Source organism: Nannospalax galili, unplaced genomic scaffold (assembly GCF_000622305.1).
Source record: "Nannospalax galili isolate Female #2095 unplaced genomic scaffold, S.galili_v1.0 scaffold285, whole genome shotgun sequence".
Taxonomy (NCBI): Eukaryota; Metazoa; Chordata; class Mammalia; order Rodentia; family Spalacidae; genus Nannospalax; species Nannospalax galili.
This window is the reverse complement of record NW_008355157.1, coordinates 474,926-497,502: the sequence shown is the minus strand read 5'-3', so window position 1 is coordinate 497,502 and position 22,577 is coordinate 474,926. Positions and strand designations below refer to the sequence as shown.

The window sequence follows — 22,577 nt, the reverse complement described above, 5'->3', positions numbered from 1 at the left end:
GGGGGGGGGGGGGCAGGGAAGGAGATTAGTAAATCTCACTTTTATACATAGGAGGCATTTCTAGGAGGCACCCACTTCTTTTATATATATATTTTTTCTGTTAAAGCCCTTCTAAATATTAATATGAATTATTGGGTTGTTAAAAAATTGAATTTATCATTAGAGCCAATAATTCCAAAGTCATCCTGTGAGACCAACAACAGGAAGGTGTAGCTCATACTTAACCCTTTTCTTCTTGTGGTCACATGACCTTGGGCAAACTCATTAACTTCAGTTTCTACATGTAAAATAGAGCAAGTGAAAACCCACTCACAGGGGCTAGGGATGTGGCTCAGTTGGTAGAGCACTTTCCTAGCATGCACAAAAGCCATTGGTTTGATCTCCAGTGCAGCATAAACCAGGTATGGTAGTGTTTACCTATAACTCAGCACTTGGGAGGTAGAGGCAGGAGGATCAGAAGTTTAAGGTCATCCTCAGCTACATGAGTTTGAGGCTAGCCTGGGCTACAGAAGACCCTGTCACCAAAACAAAATAAATCAACAAGACTCACTTATAGGAGTATGCCAATGATGAAAAGATATAGTATATTAGGCACTTAGTGTAGTTTCTCCCCTGTACTAAATATGACTATTATTGCTTTCAGTAATGATATTCTACAGATGTCTGTTGTTAGAGACACAAATGATAGTCTATAGATGTCTGTTGTGTGCTAGAACCTGATCCCTTCACATAACTGTGAATAATTTGTAACTGAGATATTCAGTCATTGGCAGTTAAGGGTAAATATAAAGTCAGAGTGGGTTTTCCAGTTGATCATATTTATGCCATGGCTCTGACCAAGTAGTTCTGGGTGAGAAAGACCATCCCTTGCTGTTCATCATGTAGATTTTCTCCTAAGCTGGGAGGTACCATTCTGAGAATGACTCTGCTGTTGGAACTCAATAGCAGCCTATTTTTGTTGAGATTTCCTAAAGACTTGGCATGTATCACTTTTATAATTAAAAACAATCTAATAAAATATATTAGGTTGGCAGAAAGGAGATACATCAAATTAATAGTGGTCCTGTCTAAATACCGGCAAAACATAGCTCTGTCCTGGGATGGGAGCCTGGGGGTAAAGGTAGGCTGCTGATGGAGTCCCTGCAAAAGAGGGAAATGTCTATGGGGTTTTAGGTTGTTTTGTTTAGCTTGGATTTAAAAAAAATTTTTTTTGAGACAAGATCTCAATATGTAGCCCAGGATGGTGTCCTACTCAAGACCTTCCAACCTGAACTCCAGAGTGCTGAAGCCATAGGTAAGAACAGGCAAATTCTAAGTGGAGTATGGAATGGTTTAGGTCAAGGCCCAGGAGCCGACACCAGGGAGACTAATGATGGTTTCTCAGAGCCTGATAACCTGTTGGGAGGTGTACTACTGAGGTGAGTCAGCATTCCCCTCTATAAACCATCTCGTCCTTCAGAGCCCAGCTCTTCGGGTGGGCTTTGTCTGAAGGTAGCCATCAGGGCAAATCTGAAGCCTGAATTAACTCTCCAACAGAATGTCACAACCAGGCCTTCCTCTAGCATCAGAAGCTAAGCATTGTGATGGGAACAGGGAGCTGTGACAAGGCTGAGACCAAACAGAAATGACAACATAAAGAAGTTAAAGCTTTATCGTGAAGAATTGTGGCAAACATTTTGACATTGTCTTATTTTGTTTTCCTCTAGTGAACTAAAAACAACTGTTTTCTCATGTTGGAGGATAAAATGGGGTGATGTGACAATCTTGAGGGCTAACTGCAGGACCTTGGCACCTTCCCCAGTATCTCTTTCAGAGGAGAGGAACATATCCTTACGTCTGCTCCTAGCATCACAAAACCCTTGAACAAAAGTATAGGTGTCCTGTTTAACAGAAATCTGGCATCCAACATTTAGTGGTTCTACAAAGATACCCAGACAGGGCAAGGTGTCCAGTACCTATGTAGGGGCCACATGAACTTTGGATAAGATGCTTCTGATGACCTTAAAGAAACCAAAACACTCTACTTCTTTATGTCCTCTCTTTTGAATGCCAAGAGCAGAAAGAATGGTTACTATTATATAACTGGAGAAACTGAGGCACAAAGAGGGGCTAACACTTTATTCTGAGACAAAGCAGTGTGAATAGCCTACACATATTAAGGGTCTGTTTTGTATGCCAGGCGTCCAGGCACTCCATCATGGATTTTAACACATTATCTCATTGATCCAGGCAGCAGTGCAGGGTAATGATGACTATTATTAACTCTACTTTATAGATGAAGAAATAGAGGCTTACAGAGTTTAAGTAGCCTAAGGCCACACAGCTTGTAAGTATGCCCAGTTATCCCTAGGCAGCCTACCTTCAGACGTGACTAATACCAAGAAATATTGCCTGGTTCACATCACCAGATCACAGTTCCTTGGTCTACTCTTTCTGGCGCTAAATCCCCCTCCATGATACCCTGTTTCTGGAAAAGGGCTCACACCCTTTCTGAATAGAAGCACATTATCACTTTGTATTGGGAAGGCATTGAGGCATAGCAGGTGTTTTGGAATTGCTTGTAGGCTGTTTTAGTAGTGAAGACTCATTTGTCTATGCTTTCCAAGTGACCTACTCTGACTTATGTGTCCACCACACTAGCCACACTCATAGGCCTCCCAGCAGCAGGCAGCCCTCTGCAGTCTTGCAACCATTGCTGCTATTTGAAATCAGGCCATTTTTAGAGAGGAATGTGGTCTTGGTTACTTTGCAAGTAGCTCAGCTTGATTACGTGAGGCTTGTGAGGCTTGAGATGCTGACCTGAAGTTGAATGAGGAACTTCTAGGGAGCCCATTTACAGTGCTCAGAATCAAGGGTAGCCTTGTTCTGGCTGTTTCCAGATGATAAAATTTGCCTCGTTCTTTAACAGATACAAGGAAAGTGTTATCGAACCTTGACACCTTGGGAAACCTTCTGTTAAAAACCCTGTTGTAATGCCACATACTGGGGTTTCCCTCGTTCAAATAGGTGAATGTGTGCTGTGTTAAAGAAAGACCCCATGCTGGGTGTGGTGGCCCACGCCTTTAATCCCAGCACTTGAGAGGCAGGGGCAGGTGGGTCTCTGAGTTCAAGGCCAGCCTGGTCTACATAGTGAGTTCCAGGACAGCTGGGGCTACAGGGAGACCCTGTCTCAAAAAGACCGAAAAAAAAAAAAAAAGACCCCCAAAACACAGAGGTGGGAACTTTGGATGGGAGCTGAGGGGATGGTTGAAGACATTTCTCTTCTGCCTCTACTTCTCATCTGTCCCAGGAATGAATGTTCTTCACTTTGCTTACTGTGAGAGTTTGGGGATAAAAGTACCTGGAGACCTTTACAAGACATGTGGGTCCAGTGCAAGCTATAGATCTGGCATGTTTGTGTTCTGAAATCCCAGGATAGATTAGCTGTGGCCCTAAAGAGCCTTTTGGGCTTCCCAGTGAAGATCAGCTTTCTCTCCTGTTGCCTTTCTGGGTGTTCTTATTTCCTGGTGTTGAGCTGGATGTGGAAGAATTCATCTCAGATGATTTTAAAACTGTTTATAACTTCTCTGCTCCTTTGATCTCCACATTCCTTCCTGCAGCAGGCTGGGGTCAAGCTAGGCCAACAGGGCAGTGACCACAGTGGATAAAGGAAGAGGCTCTGAGCCAGATTGCCTGGGTTTGAATCCTGCTCTGTCACTTACAGGCTGACTGGGACAAGTCGCTGACTCCTCTAAGCCTCCATTTCCTGACCTGTCAAATGGGGATTATGGGAATGGCTGCCTCTCAGGGCTGTTCTGAGGTTTATATGCTATGTGTTTACAAAACCACGTGCTTAGTGCAAGGTAAATTGCTAATAAATATTTGATGATAACAGTGTCATAGTAGAACTTGGCTCCTGTTAGCTAGGTGAGAATACTAGGGTAGAGAAGAGGAGGCAGTGTTTCCAGCTCTGCCAATGAGGGATGTTTTCAGTCACTTGCCTGATTGTAGCTTCCCGAGGACAAGGACAGGCCATTTTCTTATGAGCGCCTATATAACACTCACTCAGGCAATAGTTGGTATTCATCGTGGTACTTTCCCATATTATTTTTGTTAGCAGTGGGCCAAAAAAGATGGATGTCACAAATATGCATGCTTTCTTCAGCAGTCTGAACCCCCCTTCTATTTAGTCAGCATTGGGCATGCAGATAGGCTCTGGAAGCAAGGAGCACAGTATGTGTGTACCTAGTGTGTACAGCAGTGATACTGTGGGTTGTGAGGGCTACAGCTCAGCCAGGTGAGCCCTGGCAGCTCACAGGAGGCTCATTTCAGGAACTGGCCTGTCCAAAGCATGAGTGCAGCTTTCTGAATTGGCCCAGCATAGCCTAGAGTTGCATCAATTTCTAGGTTTGCCTATGGCCTTGCAGTCAGTATCATTCTTGTGATCTTGAAGAGGCTTTTGCCTCTTTTCTATTTATTCAAGATGCTTTGAAACCTTTAAACTATAAATCCTAACAAATGCCACAAAAATCTCTACTCTGGGCTCAGGAGATGGCTCAATCTGTAAGGTGCTTGCTGCACAAACAAGAGGACCTGAGTTCAATCCCCAGCGCCACATAAAAGCCAGGTGGGTCTATAATTTTTGAGCTGGGGAGAGGATCCTAGGGCTAGCTGGCCAACCACTCTAACAGAATTGGTGAGCTCCAAGTTCAGGAAGAGACCCTATCTAGAAAAATAACGTGATCAGGGAAGTGGGATGATTCAACAGGTGAAGGTGTTTGTCACACAAGCCAGATAAAGCGTGACAACATCTGACTACTTGAGTTCAGTCCCCGGAACTCATAGTGGAAGGAGAGAAACAACTCCCCAAAGTTATCCTCTGACCTACACACAGAAACACACAGACACGCACACACACACCCCAACAACAACCTAAAAAAAACCTGCACTCTGTTGGCCTTCACTTTCATGTGCAAAAGAGACTCAAATAAGTACATTAGGCTTGTGGGACACTCCCAATGGTCAGACATGTAGGGAGCAGCTGATTCACATGGAGGATCCCAAGATGGAAGTGACCCATTAACAGTTCCTGTCTATGTTAAAGGGTAGTTAAGCTGTGGGACAGAGAACAAACCAAGCTCTCTCTGAAGTCTTGAGTTCAGACCTTGGCTCCACCACCCCAAATGCTGGGCAGAGAATCTGATTTCCAACTCTTGGTTTGCTTAACTGAGATTAATCACCTGCCTTGTGGGCTTGTAAGAAGGATTAGAGAAACTGCATGAGAAAACTTTCTGATAAATATCATTTACATTGAATAATAAAAATTATCACTGTTTAAGCTGTTCCTTCTACAAAGATATCTCTATTTCTCTAGCTTTAAATATTCTTTCCTGCTTCTGAAATCCATGGCATATCACTTATTGCCTCTTGATGCTTCCATAATTCTCTTACTCTGTCATTATTTATACTATATTTTCGACAACCTGAGGACAGAATTCATTTAAGATTTATTTTATTTTTTTATTTATGTGTATGTGTATATGTGTATGTGTGTGGGGTGCTTGTAGAGACCAGATGAGGGCACTGGATTCCCTGGAGCTTGAGTTACAGGTAGTTGTGTGATGCCCAGTGTGGGTGCTGGGATCTGAACTGTCTTCCAGAAGAAGAGCAAGCACTCCTAACTGCTGAGCCGTCGCTCTAACCCCTAGAATTCTCGTCTCTATATATTTACATTGTCGAACCTTACTCAAGGAAACTTTCTCATTCCTTAAAAATAAATTGTAAAGCCGGGCGTGGTGGCATACGCCTTTAATCCCAGCACTTGGGAGGCAGAGGCAGGCAGATCTCTGAGTTCAAGGCCACCCTGGTCTACATAGTGAGTTCCGGGACAGCTGGAGCTACAGGGAGACTCTGTCTCAAAAAGACCAAAAAAAAAAATTGTAATAATTGTTCTAAGTTATTGTTGTCAGAACAGTTAATAACAATGGACCTGTGCTAACCAGGTGTGGCACATAACCTTTAATCTCAGTACTGGGAGGTAGATCTCTGTGAGATGGAGGCCAGCCTGGTGTACATAGTGAGTTCCGGGCCCTCTGGGGCTACAGGGAGACCCTGTCTCAAAAAAGACCCCCCCCCCAAAAAAAGCCCATCACCAACAGGTATATTATATTTTTAGGTTTACTGAAGTGTAATTTACTTACAGTATGGAAAGTTCCGGCATACATCATTTCTATAAGTTTGGTAAATATGTGTAGTTGTATAACTACCACTGCAATCATCCCCCAGAATTCTCTAATGCTGACTTTTTAACCAGCCTCTTGACTAAGCTCTAATCCCTGGCAACCACTGATTTGTTTTTGTCCCTCCCTATAGTTTCACCTTTTCCACAATCTCATATAAATTGGATTATATAATATGTGGCCTTCTGAGTCTAGCTTTTTTATTTAGCATAATGCATTTTGTGACTCATTCATGTTGTGTCTATATCAATCTCTTTTTTTAATCACTGAGTAATATTCTATTTTGTGGATGTACCAGTTGGCTTAGCCATTCCTCAGTTGATGAGCATTTAGGTTGTTTCCAAATTTTAGCTGATATAGTCACTGTAAATATTTGCATAGAAGTTTTGTGTGAACATAAGTTTTCTTTGCTCTTGGGTAAATGCCTGGGAGTGAGATTGCTGGGTCACATGGTAAATGCATGTTTAGTTTCTGTCATACTCTTTTCCAAAGTTGCTGTACTATTTTGAATCTTCACAAGCAATGTGTGAGAGTTCCAGTTTCTTTGCATCTCTATCAGTATTCATTATGGTCAAAGGATTTTTTATTTTTTTATTTTTAAATCTATTCCAATAGATCTATACTGGTATCTCATTGTGGTTTTAATTTGAATTTCCCCGATGACAAATTAAATTGAATGTCTTTTTATGTGCTTTTTTGCCATGTACATATCTTTTTTGGTGAAGCGTCTCTAAAAATCTTTTACTCTTTTTTAATTGAGATTTTGTTTTTTATAATATTTTGAGAGTTCTTTATATATTCTGGATACAAGTTCTTTATCAGATGTGTGCTTTGCTCTCCAAATATTATTCCCAGACTACTGCTTATATTTCTTTTCTCTTGAAAATATCTTTTTTTCTTTTTTTTTTTCTTTTTTTTTGTCTTTTTGAGACAAGGTCTCCCTGTAGCCCCAGCTGGCCTGGATTCACTATGGAGACCAGGCTGGCCTCGAACTCACAGAGATCCGCCTGCCTCTGCCTCCCGAGTGCTGGGATTAAAGGCGTGTACCACTATGCCTGGCTCTTTTTGTTCTTTTTGAGACAGGGTCTCCCTGTAGTCCCAACTGGCCTGGAATTCCTTATGTAGAGCAGGCTGGCCTTGATCTCACAGAGATCCTCCTGCCTGTACCTCTTGAGTGCTGGGATTAAAGGCATTCACCACGTGCCAGTTCTATTTATTTATTTATTTATTTATTTATTTATTTATTTATTTAATCTTTCTATAGACATTTTAAAATCAGCTTGCTGATTTCTACAAAAAAGTTGTGTCAGGATTTTGACTGGTGAGTTTATAGATGAGATTTTGGAGACTTGACAACTTAACATTTACTCTTCAAATCCCTTAACCATGGTTTATCTCTCTATGTATTTACGTCTTTGATTTATTTCATCGGTGTTTTATAGTTTTCACTTTGTAGTTCTTAGACATATTTTTGTTTATAGATAAGTATATAATATATTTGGGCGTGCTAGTCATAAATATTTATTGAATTCATGAATATACAGCTACAGCCAACTTATGAGTGCTTGTCATGATTCTATAATCAAAAGCAAGATGCTAGAGTAGGTTACAGTAGGTCAGCAGTGAAGCTCAGAGGCCTCATATAACTCAAGAGGCAGGAGCTCTAGGCTTCATTCTGGTACTTTCCCAGCCAAATCTTTTAAATGTAGACAACTCCTCTCTAATCAGAGTCTCCCTCTGTGATGGCTAATCTTGATTATCAACTTGATGGAATCACCGTGGAAACAAACCTTTGGGTGTGTCTATGAAAGAAAGATTGTCTAAATGACATTAATTGAAGTTGGAAGACTCACTCTAAATGTGGTTAGCTCCATTCCCTGGGCTACTGCCCAGACTAAATAAAAAGGAGAAAGTGAGCTAAGCACAAGCACTCATCTCTCTCTACTTCCTGACTGTGGTTTCAATGTGACCTGATGTCTCAAGCTCCTGCTGACATGACTTCCCTACCACAGTAGACTGTATGCTCAAGCTCTGAGCTAAAATAAATCACTTTCTTCCTTACCACAGCAATGGGAAAAGTAACTAATTCCTAGCTCAAAGTTACATTGAGAAGTGTATATCTTTCAGGGACAGATCTGGCTTTCTGTATAGCTAGCACAGATGGTTGCTTCCCTTGCATGATTCGAAGATGTTGACTAACCTGTCTGACCAACCATTTCTTAGACTTTGGCTTGGTTAGACTACAAACCAGCCTCATTGACATCCCCTCCTTTGAGTCTTTTGAGTAAGGTATTTACTATGTTTCAAAAAGTTTTATTCAGATATGTTCTATTTGGCTGGGCGTGCTAGCACATATTTATAATCCCAGCACTGGGAGGTAGAGGCAGGCAGATCTCTGTGAGATCAAGGCCAGCCTGGTCTATATAGGAAGCTCCAGGCCAGTCGGGGCTACAGGGAGATGCTGTTTCAAAAAGAGAAAAAACAAAACAAAACAACTAACCAACCAAACAGATGCATTCTTTTGAGAGAATATAAATACTTATAGCTATCCCACATAATTGTCGTGTGCATGTTGAACACTTACATCGTGCAGAAAGCATGTTTGGGCCTCCAAAGTAAAAAGGGAACACTTCTTTTTTAGAAACTTAGGATGATAGGAAATTAGGCTGGCAGTGTCAGTTTTTCTTGAAAGAGGGAGGGCCAATAGGCCTGAGGAAGGAGTACTGCTTGGATTGTTCAACTGAGCGGAGGAACCTGACATTAAGACAGTTTAGGGACACATCGGTACATGAAGAAAGGGAAAGAGGGTCACGGAAAGGACAATGGAATAATGACAATAAACTCCACCTCCTGTATTCTTTCCTTTTTGTCATGAGAACACATTGATCATATTCACAAACTTAAGGTATGAAAGACATGCCTTAAGAATAAATCCTCAAAGAAAGAATAAATCCCCTTTTGCAACCCAGAAGTAATTGTTTAGTATGAGTTTTTATACATACAAGAAGTAATATGAGAAGACAGTTCAAAGTGATGGTGTTGAAAGAAAAGATAGTATAGGAATGAGCAGCCAGCCTTGCGACCAAGGTACGCCAACTCCCAAGAGACTGAATGTGTGTGATGGACCATGTGAGGAATCTTATCACAGAAGATGAATATTTACCTGACTGTAGGTGCTTCTATATTGATCTCAAAATTCTGAACTCAAAACTTGGCAAGTAAGAAGTAAAATAACTGAGAACCAAGTTGGTGGTTCTCAGCACCTGGCTACCCATGTGCATTGCAGCCAAGCCAAGCTGCCTGCCCACGTGCCCTGGTGGCACCCATGGTCAGTGACCATCATCACCACCCAGTGTTTGGCAAAACCTAGCTGCAGACTTCAACAACATTAGGAATCTGAGAAGTCTACAAATTTCAGAAAATAAACTAGAGGACACTAGTGTCAACCTGTCATGTGAAGCTGTGAAGCCTCCCAGCTGCCACTCAGAGAATCTTGGATTGGAGGCCTGTGAACTAATTGCTGTCTGCTGCGAGGACCTAGTTTCTGCTTTTACCCCCAGTAAAACCCTGTGGGGAATCAATCTGATGGAGAATACCTTAGACCCCTGTGGAGTGGGTGTACTGAGTGAGGCCCAGAAACAGCCAAAGTGTAACCTGCATGCAAGGGCTGTGAACAACTAGCTTTGATGAAGAAAACCAAGCATTTCTGAGCACTGAGGAAAAGAAATCTCTACCTGACAATCCTGAGCAGTGTATAAGAGAAACAGAAATTAAGAGTGAAAATCCCATTCCAGAGAACTGGGCCTATTCTGACTCAAAAACACACACACACAAAAGGAGTGGGCCCTCACTTTGGTAGACCTGAGTGTAAGAATTATAGATTACTGACACCTAATGAGATATGAGTCTCCAGCACCCAGCTCAGATGTGTTATGTAAGATGGATGGGGTTTTTCATTTGCTAGTAGAAGACATGAAGTTAGGGATGGGGGGGGCTGTAAGGTGAGGGTGGAAATGGGGGAGGATGTCTGAATATAAGGAAATTTCATTGTATGAACTTTTTGAATCAATAAAATGTCTCTTAAATTAAAAAAACTCAGCAGTATCAGAAATTTCACAAACTTGATACTGAGATATAGTGTATGTTATTTGTAAATAACAGCTTGGGCTCTATGGTAGTATATAGTTTCTACATCACTGTCATAAACATTTATGTAATTTACTCCTCAGGGTTATATGAGATGGTGAGTGTACTGAGTAGGCACAATAATTGGTCTAATAAGAAACCTCAAAATGAAGTTTTCTTTCTTGCTCATGTCATAGGTGTGGAAAGTTATATCAACCAAGGAGGAAACTTTGTTCCCTGGTCATTTAGGAAGGCCCTGCTTTCTAGGTTCCAGGAGCTTGGGGGAAATGATAAGGGGATGATGGGGAAGGGTTTTCTGGGGAAGACCTTGAAGTGATATAGGTCACTTCTGCTTAGTCATCCAGCCTCACCTGACCACAAGGGTGACTGAAAAAATGTGTCTGAACTATGTGTGCAGGAAAGGTAACATTCAAATATGGCACACTGAGTAGTGCTGTCACAATAGCAGGGAAACTGAGGCACAGAAAGATGCACAGCTACTAAGTACAGGAGTTAAGATTTCAGGGTGGCTCTTCTGTTATGATAGAATGGAATAATAGTAGTCATAATAACACTAATTATATTTAACAGTTTGACAGGATGGGTGTGCAATAACTGGAAGCTATTAAGATGCACTAAGGTCTTAATAAATTCTGGGTTCTCTTGTGTGATGATTAGTATTGATTGTCAACTTGACGAGATCTGGAATCATCTAGGAGACAAGCCTCCAGGCACGCCAATGAGGGATTATCTTGAAGTGGGAAGACCCACCCTAAATGGTGGTACCATTTTCTGATGTTGGGTACTAGGCTACATAAAAGAAAAAAACTGCTGGGCTTGGTGGCACATGCCTTTAATTACACACTCAAATCTCTGTGAGTTCAAGGCCAGCCTGGTCTACATAGTGAGCTCTAGGCCAACAGAGTGCTATAGGGAGACCCTGTCTCAAAAAGACAAAACAAACAAACAAAAAACAACTAACTGAGCACTAGCATTCATTTCCTTCTGCTTCCTGACACAGGATGCAATGTGACCAGCCTCCAGCTCCTACCACCATGACTTCCCCACCATGATGGACTGTACCCTCAAACTGTGAGCCAAAACAAAACCCTTTCTTTCTTCCTTAAGTTGCTTTTGCTTTTGTCAGGGTATTTTATCAGCAACAGCAAAAGTAACTAAGACACCTTCCCAGCCCCAGGCTTTGCTTCACAGTCCTATAAGGAGTTCAGTGTCTTTCCTGAGAACTATGGGCTGAGTGTGACTTTCAAGAGCTAGTAGCTGGTGGTTCCCTTTCAGCAGAGCCCAGTAAGTGGCTGAGTGTAGGCCTGGGAGATTACGCACAGCAGAACTACTGCCAGGTCTGAAGAGCTTGCAGTTTCCTCTGCCTGGGACTGGAGCTTGCCCCTCACAGGCACCTTCCCAAATGTCCCCAGACAACAACCCCATGGAGTCAGGCTCAGTGCCCTGGCCAGGGATGGGAAAATCCCCTGGCCAGCACTCACTCCCTCAGGAGTCCTTATGGTTCCCAAGCTACTGTTAAAAGATGAGATTTAATTTAATTATTATAAAAGCTCCAGCATGAATGAATAAATTGGCACCTATAACATATATTATTTAGACGTTAGTCTTTTAAAATAGCTCCTTTTGTTTGTGTGGTGGAGATGTCAGGACTGAAATTCCGGAACTGGCATTTCTGTGGCACAAGGAAGGAGACATGAAAGACTTCTGCAGGAAGCGTCTCGGTGAGAGGCTGCTGCTCTCCTCAGTCTTGCAAATGAGGATGTTGAGGCGGGGATTGAGTCAGAGGTTTCAAGATGTACAGAGATTCCTAGGGGCTTGGACCCCGATGCCACTGCCCTTCCCTTCTGCCACACATTCTGGCAGTAGAAGAAAAGGTGCCGGGAATGTGTGCTTGCGGCAACCAGGGCGACAGTGACCACATCCAGATACTGATGATGAAGCCTCAGTATGACTGCCACATAGCCTGTTTCCAGCTCTCTGGTCTCCCCAACCTCTGAATAGAATGTCTTCTGCAAAAGTCATTCTTGTCCTCTTGCAGAGAAGCCTTTCTCAGTCGTGTCCATTCGTTCAACAAGTGGCTTATGGGCTATTTAGAGTGCCTGGCATTAAGTAGGGCTAGCCCACATTGTCGTCAGTAGCGTTTGAGGTCGCCCTTTCCGTATCACCATCTGCATCCAGCATTCTCTAGCTTGTTAATATTTGTCCTCATCGTGTTTTAATCCGCATTTCTCAGTTGTATGAGGCTTGAAAGTCTCTCAGCAGTGTTTTAGCCTCTTCGGTTTCCTTCTCTGTCAACTATTTATTTCCTTGACAGCTTTGTCAAGAAGTTTGGTTCTGAAAGGGAGGAGGCAGAGGATGGCAAGGAGCTTTAAGTGATATGGGAAAGAAAGACATGTTAAAATGAAGATGGAAAGGAGAGAAGACTAGACATTTGTCCCAGGATTGGAGGGAGGAGCAGTAGGAAGGACTATGTGGATCTGGGGTCACCTGGCCATGACAATTGAGTAGGAGAGAATGAGACTGGGAAGGAAAGTAGGTGCCTGGGCCACCACCAGTTCATTTTGAGCTCGTTTTGACTGTCCCTCCACTTGGACTTAGAGGCAGTAAAGAAGCCATGGAGCTGGTTAAGAGGGAAAGGTAACTTCACTCTGATTCTGAGACAGTGTTCTATATTGTGTTTCTAAATATGGACATTTGTCCACATTACATTTTAAAGTGCCAGGGGAGAGGAGAGATGGCTGAATTTCAGCATATGGGTTGTGACACATAAAGTGGAGGCACAGGACACATTGAGCAGAGTCAGCACAAGGGCGAGGATGAGCTCAGCCCCTGGATGCTGCAGCTTCCTATGAGGTCGTGATGCTAGAAGCTTACAGGGGAGGGTTGTCCTTACAAGAGCTGGGTTGAAAGGCCTGAGCATGGGAAAAGATGGCTAACCTCACAAAGCCAGGCAAGAAGTGGTGAGGGCCTGAAATGCAGAGACAGCCTAAGCGCTTAAAGGAAAAGGTGCTTTACAGATGTGAAACAACTGGCCTTAGTGGTGACAAATACTAAATAAGTACTTAGTGCACGTAAGTGGGGTAACTGAAGTGAGTGCATGGGGCAAGGAATGTGGTAGGAGGAGGGTTAAAGAGGCTCCAGATGAGATTAGGTCTCTAGAAGGAAGACAATATTTATTGAGCACCTACTGTGGCCTGGGTGCAGCATGAGCTCTGAGACACAATAATAAGACAGACATGGCTACAGCCTACAAGGAGCCCATAGTATAGGCAAGAAGACAGGGAGAAAGTAAGCCGACAGGTATGTGCATGCAGTTATGATGTGCAGGGTGAGACCAAGGATGACAGAGACCATCTACCTCAGATACGGTGCCCAGGGAGGACTTCTACAAGGAAGATCTGATAGCCAGAGTCCTGAGAAATGGGGAAGGGCCAGACATACAAGGATTTTTCAAGAAGTGTCCCAGTCAAAGGCACAGCATACACAAGAGCTGGGGAAAACACAGCACGTTGAAAGAGCTGAAAGAAGGCTTGGAGGTTACATGTTGTGGGCATGGGGAGATGAGCAGAGAAAGGGAGGCAGAAGCCAGACTATGCCAAATGTTAGGGTAATCATAAGGAGCTGACTTATATTCTGAGCTCCACTTGTGTGACTTATGACTGTTTAGTTCTCCCCTTATCTGTGGCTTCACTTTTCATGGTTTCAATGACCAACAGTTACTGAAATCTGAAAGTATTAAGTGGAAATTTTCAAAAGTATTATAAGCTTTCAACCGTATACTATTCTGAGTAGCGTGATAAAGCCTTGCACCTCCTGCGCTATCCTATCCTGTCTATGAATGAATCCTTCTTTGTATGGTATCCACACTGTATATGCTACCCTCCCCCCATCACTCACTTAGTACCCCTTTCTGTTATCAGGTTGACTTTTGTAGTGTTGTAGTGTTAGCATTTAAATAACTCTTATTTTATTTAATGGGGTAGTGATGCTGGCAATCTTGTTATACTACATAGTTATGTTACTTTATTCTGTTGTTAGTTGTTTTGATTATAGGTATGTATAGAGAAAAACACTCATGTATATAGAGTTCAGTACTAACTGAAGTTTTAAGTATCTACTTGAGGATCTAGGACTATATCTCTCATAGATAAAGGTAGACTACTATATTTTATAAATCTAATTTTTCACTAGGTTAAAACATTTTATTTATTTTTGCTTTATGTGTAGGAGTGTTTTGTCTATATGTATATAAGTGCTCCTGTGCATGCAATGTCCAAGGAAGCCAGAAGAAGACATCAGATCCCCACTCCCACCTTGCCCCCGGGATTGGAGTTACAGATAGTTGTTAGCCACCATGTGGGTGGAAGGAACTGAACCAGGGCCCTCTGTAAAAGCAGGCAGTGCTCTTACCTGCTGAACCATTTCTCCAGCCCCATTAAGTGTATATTTGAAAAAAATGTTGTTTTTTGAGACAGGGTCTCACTCTGTTGTCCAGGTTGACCCAAAACTTACTATGGCCTCGAGCTCATGGTGATCCTCCTGCCTCGGTCTCTTGAGTGCTGGGTTTACAAGTATGAGCTTCCATGCCTAGCTTCAAGATTCCTATAAGAATTTTTATGTCTATGTGGAAGCAGAGAGGACAGTATTACAGACCCCCACAAGTGTCTCTCCCCAAGTCGATTGTTAGGGATTTCTCTGCTTGATTTACTTCCTGCTTTCATAAAACACATTAAAGAAAATCCAAGACATCAAATCATGTCACCACTGCATTCTTCAGCATCACTAACTACACGCTGCATTTATTTTTCCAACACAACCTTAATGTCATTATCACACCTAATACAATTGACTATAATTATTAGTTATCACCTAAAATTGAATCTATAGTTCAGATATCCTTGATTGCCTTAAAATTTATTTTGATAGTTTTTTTTGTGAGTCAAGATCCAAACAAGGTACACGTTATATTTTCTTATTATGTCTTCCAAATCTCTTTTGATCTACAATCCCCACTCCCTGCTTCTTTTATTTGTTAAATGATAGGAACCTAAGGAAACTGAGTCAGTTGTCTGTAGGATGCCTCACATTCTAGGTTCATCTATTTGTTTCCTTGTCTCTTGATTTTCGATAATACCTAAAAGCTGAAAGTCAGCTCTAAAGACTTGATTTACTAAGGTTCACCAATTTTGATAAGAATGTTCCAGGTCATAATGCCCTTCATATCGTATCATATCAAGAGGCACATGATGTCTAATCCTATTTCGATGAAACTAAGATTCGTTTCATTTTTTATCTTTTCTCAATCAAGCATTTAACCAGAAATAGTCAATTATTTGAAATTAATTACTTCACCCTATTCTTGACACTTTCCAATGTTGAGACCTCACTAGAATATTGGGGCCTGCAGTTTTCATCAGAAAAGAGAGATGTTACTATGGGTTTGGGGGGAAACGTCCTCATGAAAGAAGAGAAATTGGGCATTTACCTTTTTAATTCAATTACTATTTATTCTGAGGGAAGAAATCAGTATCAGTTCTGAAAAAAAGTGGGTTGGGAGACGTAAGAAGCTGTAAGACTGGATTGTAAAAATCTTTGAAGACTGTGTGCGGGTTGGGACCTGAAATGTTTTGGATTTTTTATTTTCTTTTCTGATTTTTCAATATTTGCATATACATAATGAGATACCTTGGGAAGGAGGCCCAAGTCTACATATGAGGTTCGTGTGTGTCTCATGTGTGTCTTAAATATATAGTCTTAGGTAATTTTACACAGTATTTTTAGTGAGGTTGAGTTTAGATTGTGACCCATCACATGAGGACAGATGTGAAGCTGTCTACTTGTGATATGTCAGTGCTCAAAAAGTTTCAGATTTTGAAGCTTTTCAGATTAGGGGTGCTCAATCTGTATGTAAGAGTGTTTTCTGTCTTCCCTCCTCTAATTATTTCCAGTGGACATTTGCTTCTGAGCAGAATGTGAGGATATGATGAGTGCTGTTCCTGAGAGTCAATCCTTGTATCAAAGCTCAACAGTGCCTGTTCGTACCCAAACCCCTGTAAGGACTGGTAGAGTCTACTTCCCAGCATCCCTCCCCTGTTCTAGCAGCTGCAGCAATACTAGAGCCAGTTCTTAGCAGGAGATTTTTCCATGATGAGGGTGGGCAGGTTATGACATGTGTGCCTGAAGCAGCAGGCTCTGGGAAAGGCCACACTAAACAGTAATAGCCGAGAATGAACCCTATATCTCAAATGTGTGGGGGTCCTTGATGCTGGCTGCCACAGATAGGAATCTTGGGCTCTAAAAATTCCAGCCCCACCCTATCACTGTGACCAGACTGAGTTAGGATGGGACATGCAGAGTATGCTCTGGGAAGGAGAAATGACCTGTCCAGCCATGCCTGCTGGAAAGCCCACTCACCGGTGGCATTTACCTGGGCCTCACTGCTGCCCAACGGTTCTGATGCTCCCATTTTCTGCTGTCCTGGGATCTGTGTGCTCCATCTTAGCCATGTTGAGACTGAGCTGTAATATCTAGGTAGATACATCAAATAGGCAATGGAGATGCTGCAGGTCAGTTTAGAATAAGACTCTGCCTTTGATGATGGTTCCCTCTTTCGGGAGAGTAGAGGGAGAGGATGCAGTCTGAGTCGTTTCTTTTTTTTACAAAAAAGACTCTGACAGCATCTCATTGGTTTTCATTCTGTTTTGGTGCCTATGTATTTATATATCTGTCTGTTCTTTAAGGTGTCTGTGAATATGCAATACAATTATGATCAGAGGGAGTAGAAGGGCATGTTCTCCCAGTGGTGCTATATTGGCAGAAAAATTACCAAAGATTTAATGTCCTGACCTGGGTTGCCATAATACCAAATAAGTCAAAAGCAGGTTTAGGGTAGCATAAGTAAAAGAACAAACTAAAAAACATATGACAGAAAACCATATAGCTAGACAAACCAAACCTCAGGTGTCTCTAAGTCCTGTTTAAAGATGACTTCAGTATCTGAACTGCTGCATTCACCTCCATCTTCGCCCCACTGAGGAAGAGTGGCCTTATGTGGCCCCATTTCCCAGTCCTGAGGCAGATCTTCATTCTGTTGCTGTTCACCTTTGAAGGACCTGGGAGAAGAAGATAGAGTGCTAGTTACTGTTGGGAGCTTGGGGGCAGGGAGAAGGACATCACTTCTGTTGGGGGCATGGGAGAAACTGACATAAAACATAGCCCAGGAGCTGGGTAGCTCAGCAGTTAAGAGCACCGGCTACTCCTGCAGAGAACCTGGGTTCGATTCCCAGCAGCCACATGTCTGTTAGCAGCCATCCATTACTCCAGCTCCAGGGGATCCGACGCCCTCTTCGGACCTCCTTGGGCATTCACTCACATACATGCAGGCAATGCACTCATACATATAAAATAAAATAATAAATAATTTTCAAAATTAAGACAAAAGCATACAGCTCAGACCAGCGGGGAGACAGTGGCCCTGGCACTTACTCAGGTCCTCCCTGATGAATGGGAGGTTGCAATTCCCAGGCATGGCACATGAGGCCTGACACTCACTCTAGAGGCAGATAGGTTCCTGGCTGTGTGTGAAATGCTGCCATGAAGGTTGTGTCTGTGATACTGTGCAATCCCTTTTCTGAGTAAGTACATTCCTTCAGCAAGTGAGCACTCCTTGCTCTGTGCCATCAGGTGGGCTTTTCAGTACTGAGCTGTGGGAAAGTTCCTAAGAATTGTTCTACCAATATCCTCTAGAGACAGGGGAGGGCAGCCTATAGGTAAGAGTGACTCTGATGATGGGACTGCCTAGCTAACTGGACAGGCAGATCAATGGATGGGGCAGGTAGGCTGCCCTGGGCACAGAGTCATATGGACCAGGAAAGACCCACCTATACTTTGACAAGGGATTTTTGGCTTGAGAGGAACTTTGGAGAAGGCTTTAGGGTGAACAGGGAGGTGAACTGCTCCTATGACATTTTTTTGCCCTGGATTTGCTGACAGGAGTGTGAGGTCTAAGTTCAATTCTATACTGTGGTCCTTCATGATTCATGGAGGACCCCTCTAGATGCACAGATGACTTGCCTTGAAAATATGACCACATCATCTCATTTCAAACTTCCCTTCAGGTAGCAACTTGAACACTATTTCTATGACTCCTCCTTTGATTAGGCGCCCTCCTTCCCCCCATGAGACCTGAACATACATGCTTCTCTTTGTCACAGTGATTTCTTTATAGTCAAGCCTCTGGAGGGCCACAGTGACAATAATGGAAAGAGGCCTGGTGACACTGAGAAAGCACTGGGTTGAATTTGGTTCTACATGCATTGTCAGTGGAGGGTGGTTATTTCTGGAATAGGTAATGTTTTGGGTTTCCTATTTTCTTCCTGTCTGTCTCTCATATTTGATTCTCTGTAACTGTCCTTGCCTGAGCATGTGGGCCCACCCCAGCACCCCTTGACTCTAATGAAATGCCATCTGAGCAGGGACTAGGGTGGGTTGGAGGAGGAATAAGCCTCACTTTCACTTCTGAATTTCCTTTTGGTGGCATCTGTCGCCAGGAATATGGTCCTTTCACAAACAAATAAGCAAACAAACCAGCAAACCAACCAGACTCATGTGTTCAGATTCATGTGTGTTTTCTTGAATTCCTGGCTGAGCCACTGCCTGGTTGCACCTTCGGCAAGCTGCGGTCTCAGGAAGGATGACGTTTTTAAGCAGGATAAATTGCTGTCGAGTCTCTGCTCTCCTGCACCCGGGGCCATCAATCTTGCCGTGAACGCCAGTTCTGCTGGTCTGCTTGCTCAGGCTCATCTTTCTGGGGCAGACTTATTTACGGAGCCACAGCTAAGGTAATCTCACTCCCCAGCCCCACAGCCTGGGCCTCTCTCAGACACTCTTAAAAATAGCCTAGGATGAAGAGAAGCGAGCCAGGGTCTGGTTACCTCCGGTGCTCAGGGGCTGATCCTACCACGCCTCCCATGTCTGGCAGCTTGCCCCTTCTCAGAGACTGATGGATGGGCTTGTGGCCCTGTAGGAAGTGGTCAGCCTGGCAGCCCCTCTGACTCAGATCTCCATGCCAGTGGTCATTCCCCTTGAAGGAGGTGGGGGAAGCGTGGAGAGTAGAAAATCCTTCCCAGCTATCTTTGCTCAGACCTTTGAGTGGGAAATCTCAGCTGTGGAAGAAGCTTGAACAGACTGTTCAAAGGAATAAGAATGGCTTTAGGCATAGGCCTGGCATAGTGGGGTACACTGTGTTTGGGGCAATGACTAGTTTCCCCACTTTGCTCGTTCCCTTCCCCTGAGTAGCAAATACCTTTGCTCAACCCAGGCCGCTGCAGTATACTGTCAGTTCCCATGGGTTGCTCCCCCCTAACTCCCCCAACCAGTCTAGTGAAAGGAGATAACCGGGGCTACAGTTTGGTCTTTGGTCTAAGCAGTAGTTTCCTAGATGACCTTGAAGAGGCCTCATCCAGTGTTGAGCTTGTGTCATATCCACCCCAACTCCCCCAACCCCATGCAATTAGAGTGGATAATGCTGACTCCTGTCTTACCTCAAAGGGATGTGGTAGGATTGATTTTCAGATTGGGGGACAAAGAGTCTGAAGTGATTCTAAGTCTGAAAACTAAGTTCTGAAGCACTGCAGTTATGCTCAAAGTGGCGAGCATGATTTGTTTCTCCTGCCTGCGTGTGCCTGCTTGGGAGTGTGTCAGTGTGTCAGATGTGAGCCTGTGTGTGTTAGGGTGTGTGAGAGGATGATGTTCAATAACTGTTGACACATCATTTGTCTGCCACCTTGCCTCCAAGTCCCCTCCCCCAACTTTTGCTGTCTTGAATATGAAGGCTCTGGTGCCCTGTTCTGTCTTACAGACTTGAACTTGGCATCCCATAAGTTCCCCAGGGGGATGCCTGAATGTCAGGTACAGATGAAGGAAGTTAGAGTTTTCTAAAGGCCAGGTGCATTCATGACTAGGCTGCCCTTCCGGCCTCCGGCCTCACTTTCCTCCTCGACCCTACCCATCCTCCTGTTATTCTTCAGTTTCCTTGTTTTGCTGTGCTTTTTCTTACCTTCAGAATGTTGCCCCTGTTCTTTACTCCTTTGGTTTAGACTCTTGTCCCTTTCCACCTGTCCCTTCAGGAGCTCCTCCAAGCTTCCTTGGGCAGCATTTAGCAGTCACCTTGAGCTTCCTTTTCTTGTGCACCCAGATTCTAACATATCCTAGTCTCTCCCAGTCATGGCACACAGTGTGCCTTACTATAATTGCTAATTTAATTGTTTGTTGTCCTTGTCAGAGTATTAGTTCCATAAGGACATGGCCCTTCTTGTCCTATTCATGATTGCCTGCCTTCTCACTGGGGCTGAATGCATATTTGAGTTAATTCTGAATGAATGAATGAATGAATGAATGATTAAATAAATAAGCAAGTAAAAATAAGTGGTGGGCTAGTGAGTACCCTGGGTGCCTGTGCTTATTGCACAGATAACTGACTTGGGGTCCCGTTGTCCCTGAGATGCCATCATCCATCCACCTTAGCACTTGTTGCTAATGGTCTGGATGGGACAACAGGAGCCACTGGGCTGCTTGGGCTGGCTTGGGATTCAACAGGAGACCTTATGCCAGCACCTGGTCACTCTTCAAAGAAGACAAAAAGCAAACTCAGTCTTCCAAATATTGTCTGCTAGGAAAGAACTCAGGGCTCCTGAGCAATGTCAATGGAGAAGGACTTTCCACCCCCAGCCCCCAGTGGCTGCCCAGAGCTGGTGGTGTCTGATGCAACTTGATGCTTACCCCCACCCTGACCCCAATTCCTGTTTAAATGAGACTCAGCCAACTTTCAGCTGCTCCTATCGCTCTGCCTGTCCTTTTCTCCCCCACCAGGCCTGCTTCCGATCTCAGTCTGCCAGTGAGGGCTGCTCTTCCTACCTTGTCTCCACCAGCCTCTGACTCACAGAAGCACTACCCCTCTTGCTTCTCTCTAGCTCAGTGCAATAGGTTTAAAGGAAGCTGGCTTACTGCGACCGACATCTCCACCTGCTGGCCATCCTGACCCTTGCAGCATGCAGCTTTCTGCTCTGTCCCCCGCCACTGCCGCCGTTACTGTTTCTCCTGCGGCAATATTTTATAACACAGGACCCTGAGACCCTGGAGAAGAAGCATGCCCTGGGAGACAGCACAGTGCATGCATCCCGCCGGGATTGCCTTCTGTCGGATGCTCCCAGTAAGTTTCCCCTGAGAAAAAGAGCAAGAGACTGGGAAGCTAACCCTCTGACTGTGTTGCTGTCCCCTAGGGACCTTTCCATGAAGACTGAGACAGGCACAGCTGCTAAGAGCCTGCTGACATGACATCGGCCACTGAGTTTGAAAACGTAAGCAATCAGCCACCATACAGCCGGATCAATGCCCGCTGGGATGGCCCGGACGACGAGCTGGATAATGACAACAGCTCAGCCAGGCTCTTTGAGAGGTCCCGGATCAAGGCCTTGGCAGGTACTGCTTGGGGCCATGGGGGTCAGAAGAGTGTGCTCACAATCTCCAGCAGGTCCATGACCCTCCTCACTATGGTGAAGTCTCTGTGTGCGTTGTGTTAGCATGGCATGGGAATGATGGAAAGGCTTTGCCCAGCTCAGAGAGCACTCCTTCCCCAGGGAGCATTGGCTCCAACAGTGGGCCCCAGTATCTCCTACTCCCTCCCAAGTGCTCTGAGAAGCCAGGAAGTGCTGGAGTTGGTGGCAGGTGGGTCCTGCTCTCTGTCTTTGTCCAGAGTGACATGGGACTGAAGTCAGAACTATGAGGAAAGTCTGGGTAAAGGAGTGTCTAAGGGGCTGCACAGGCATAAATGCAAGAGATGTCCTATGCACTTAGTGTCCTGCTTATGCCGGGAGAGAGGAATTGGCATCATCATCTCTGTGGTCCCAAAAGAAAAGAGGAAATTGAGAACAGATAGCAGCCTCTCCACTCAACCTCAGGAAAAGGATTTTCTGCATGGAGTTTCTCATCCTTGAACTGGAATTAGATTTGTACTTAGGCTCATACTGGGGGAGGGGGGGATTACATTCTCTAGCAGAAATGACTTCTCCCTCTACTGGCTGAGATCTGATTCTTGAGAATTTTTTGCCCCCTTACCAAATGTTTTTGTTGTCTCCTTAGAACTTGACCCTGGGTAATTATATTCTGGCCCTAAGTCCTTGGCCAATAAAGAAACTTTGAGCTCTATAGTCTCAG

The 22,577-nt window shown here is 43.9% G+C and overlaps 1 protein-coding gene and 1 pseudogene across 3 annotated transcripts in view; both read left to right on the top strand.

Annotated features, from left to right (window-relative positions):
* Sptb (spectrin beta, erythrocytic) overlaps nt 1-22,577 on the top strand; it is a 127,751-nt gene that overhangs the window by 35,242 nt on the left and 69,932 nt on the right. For 2 of the 3 annotated variants that reach the window (XM_017802930.2, XM_008852129.2), the window contains exon 2: nt 21,644-21,842. In XM_017802930.2, the coding sequence (XP_017658419.1) occupies nt 21,695-21,842 (148 nt within the window). In that variant the 5' untranslated portion in view covers nt 21,644-21,694. Of the gene's footprint in view, nt 1-21,522; nt 21,574-21,643; nt 21,843-22,577 lie in introns of those variants that run through there. The other variant, XM_017802931.2, reaches the window with a different exon arrangement.
* On the top strand, nt 9,151-9,233 carry LOC115067536 (annotated as a pseudogene).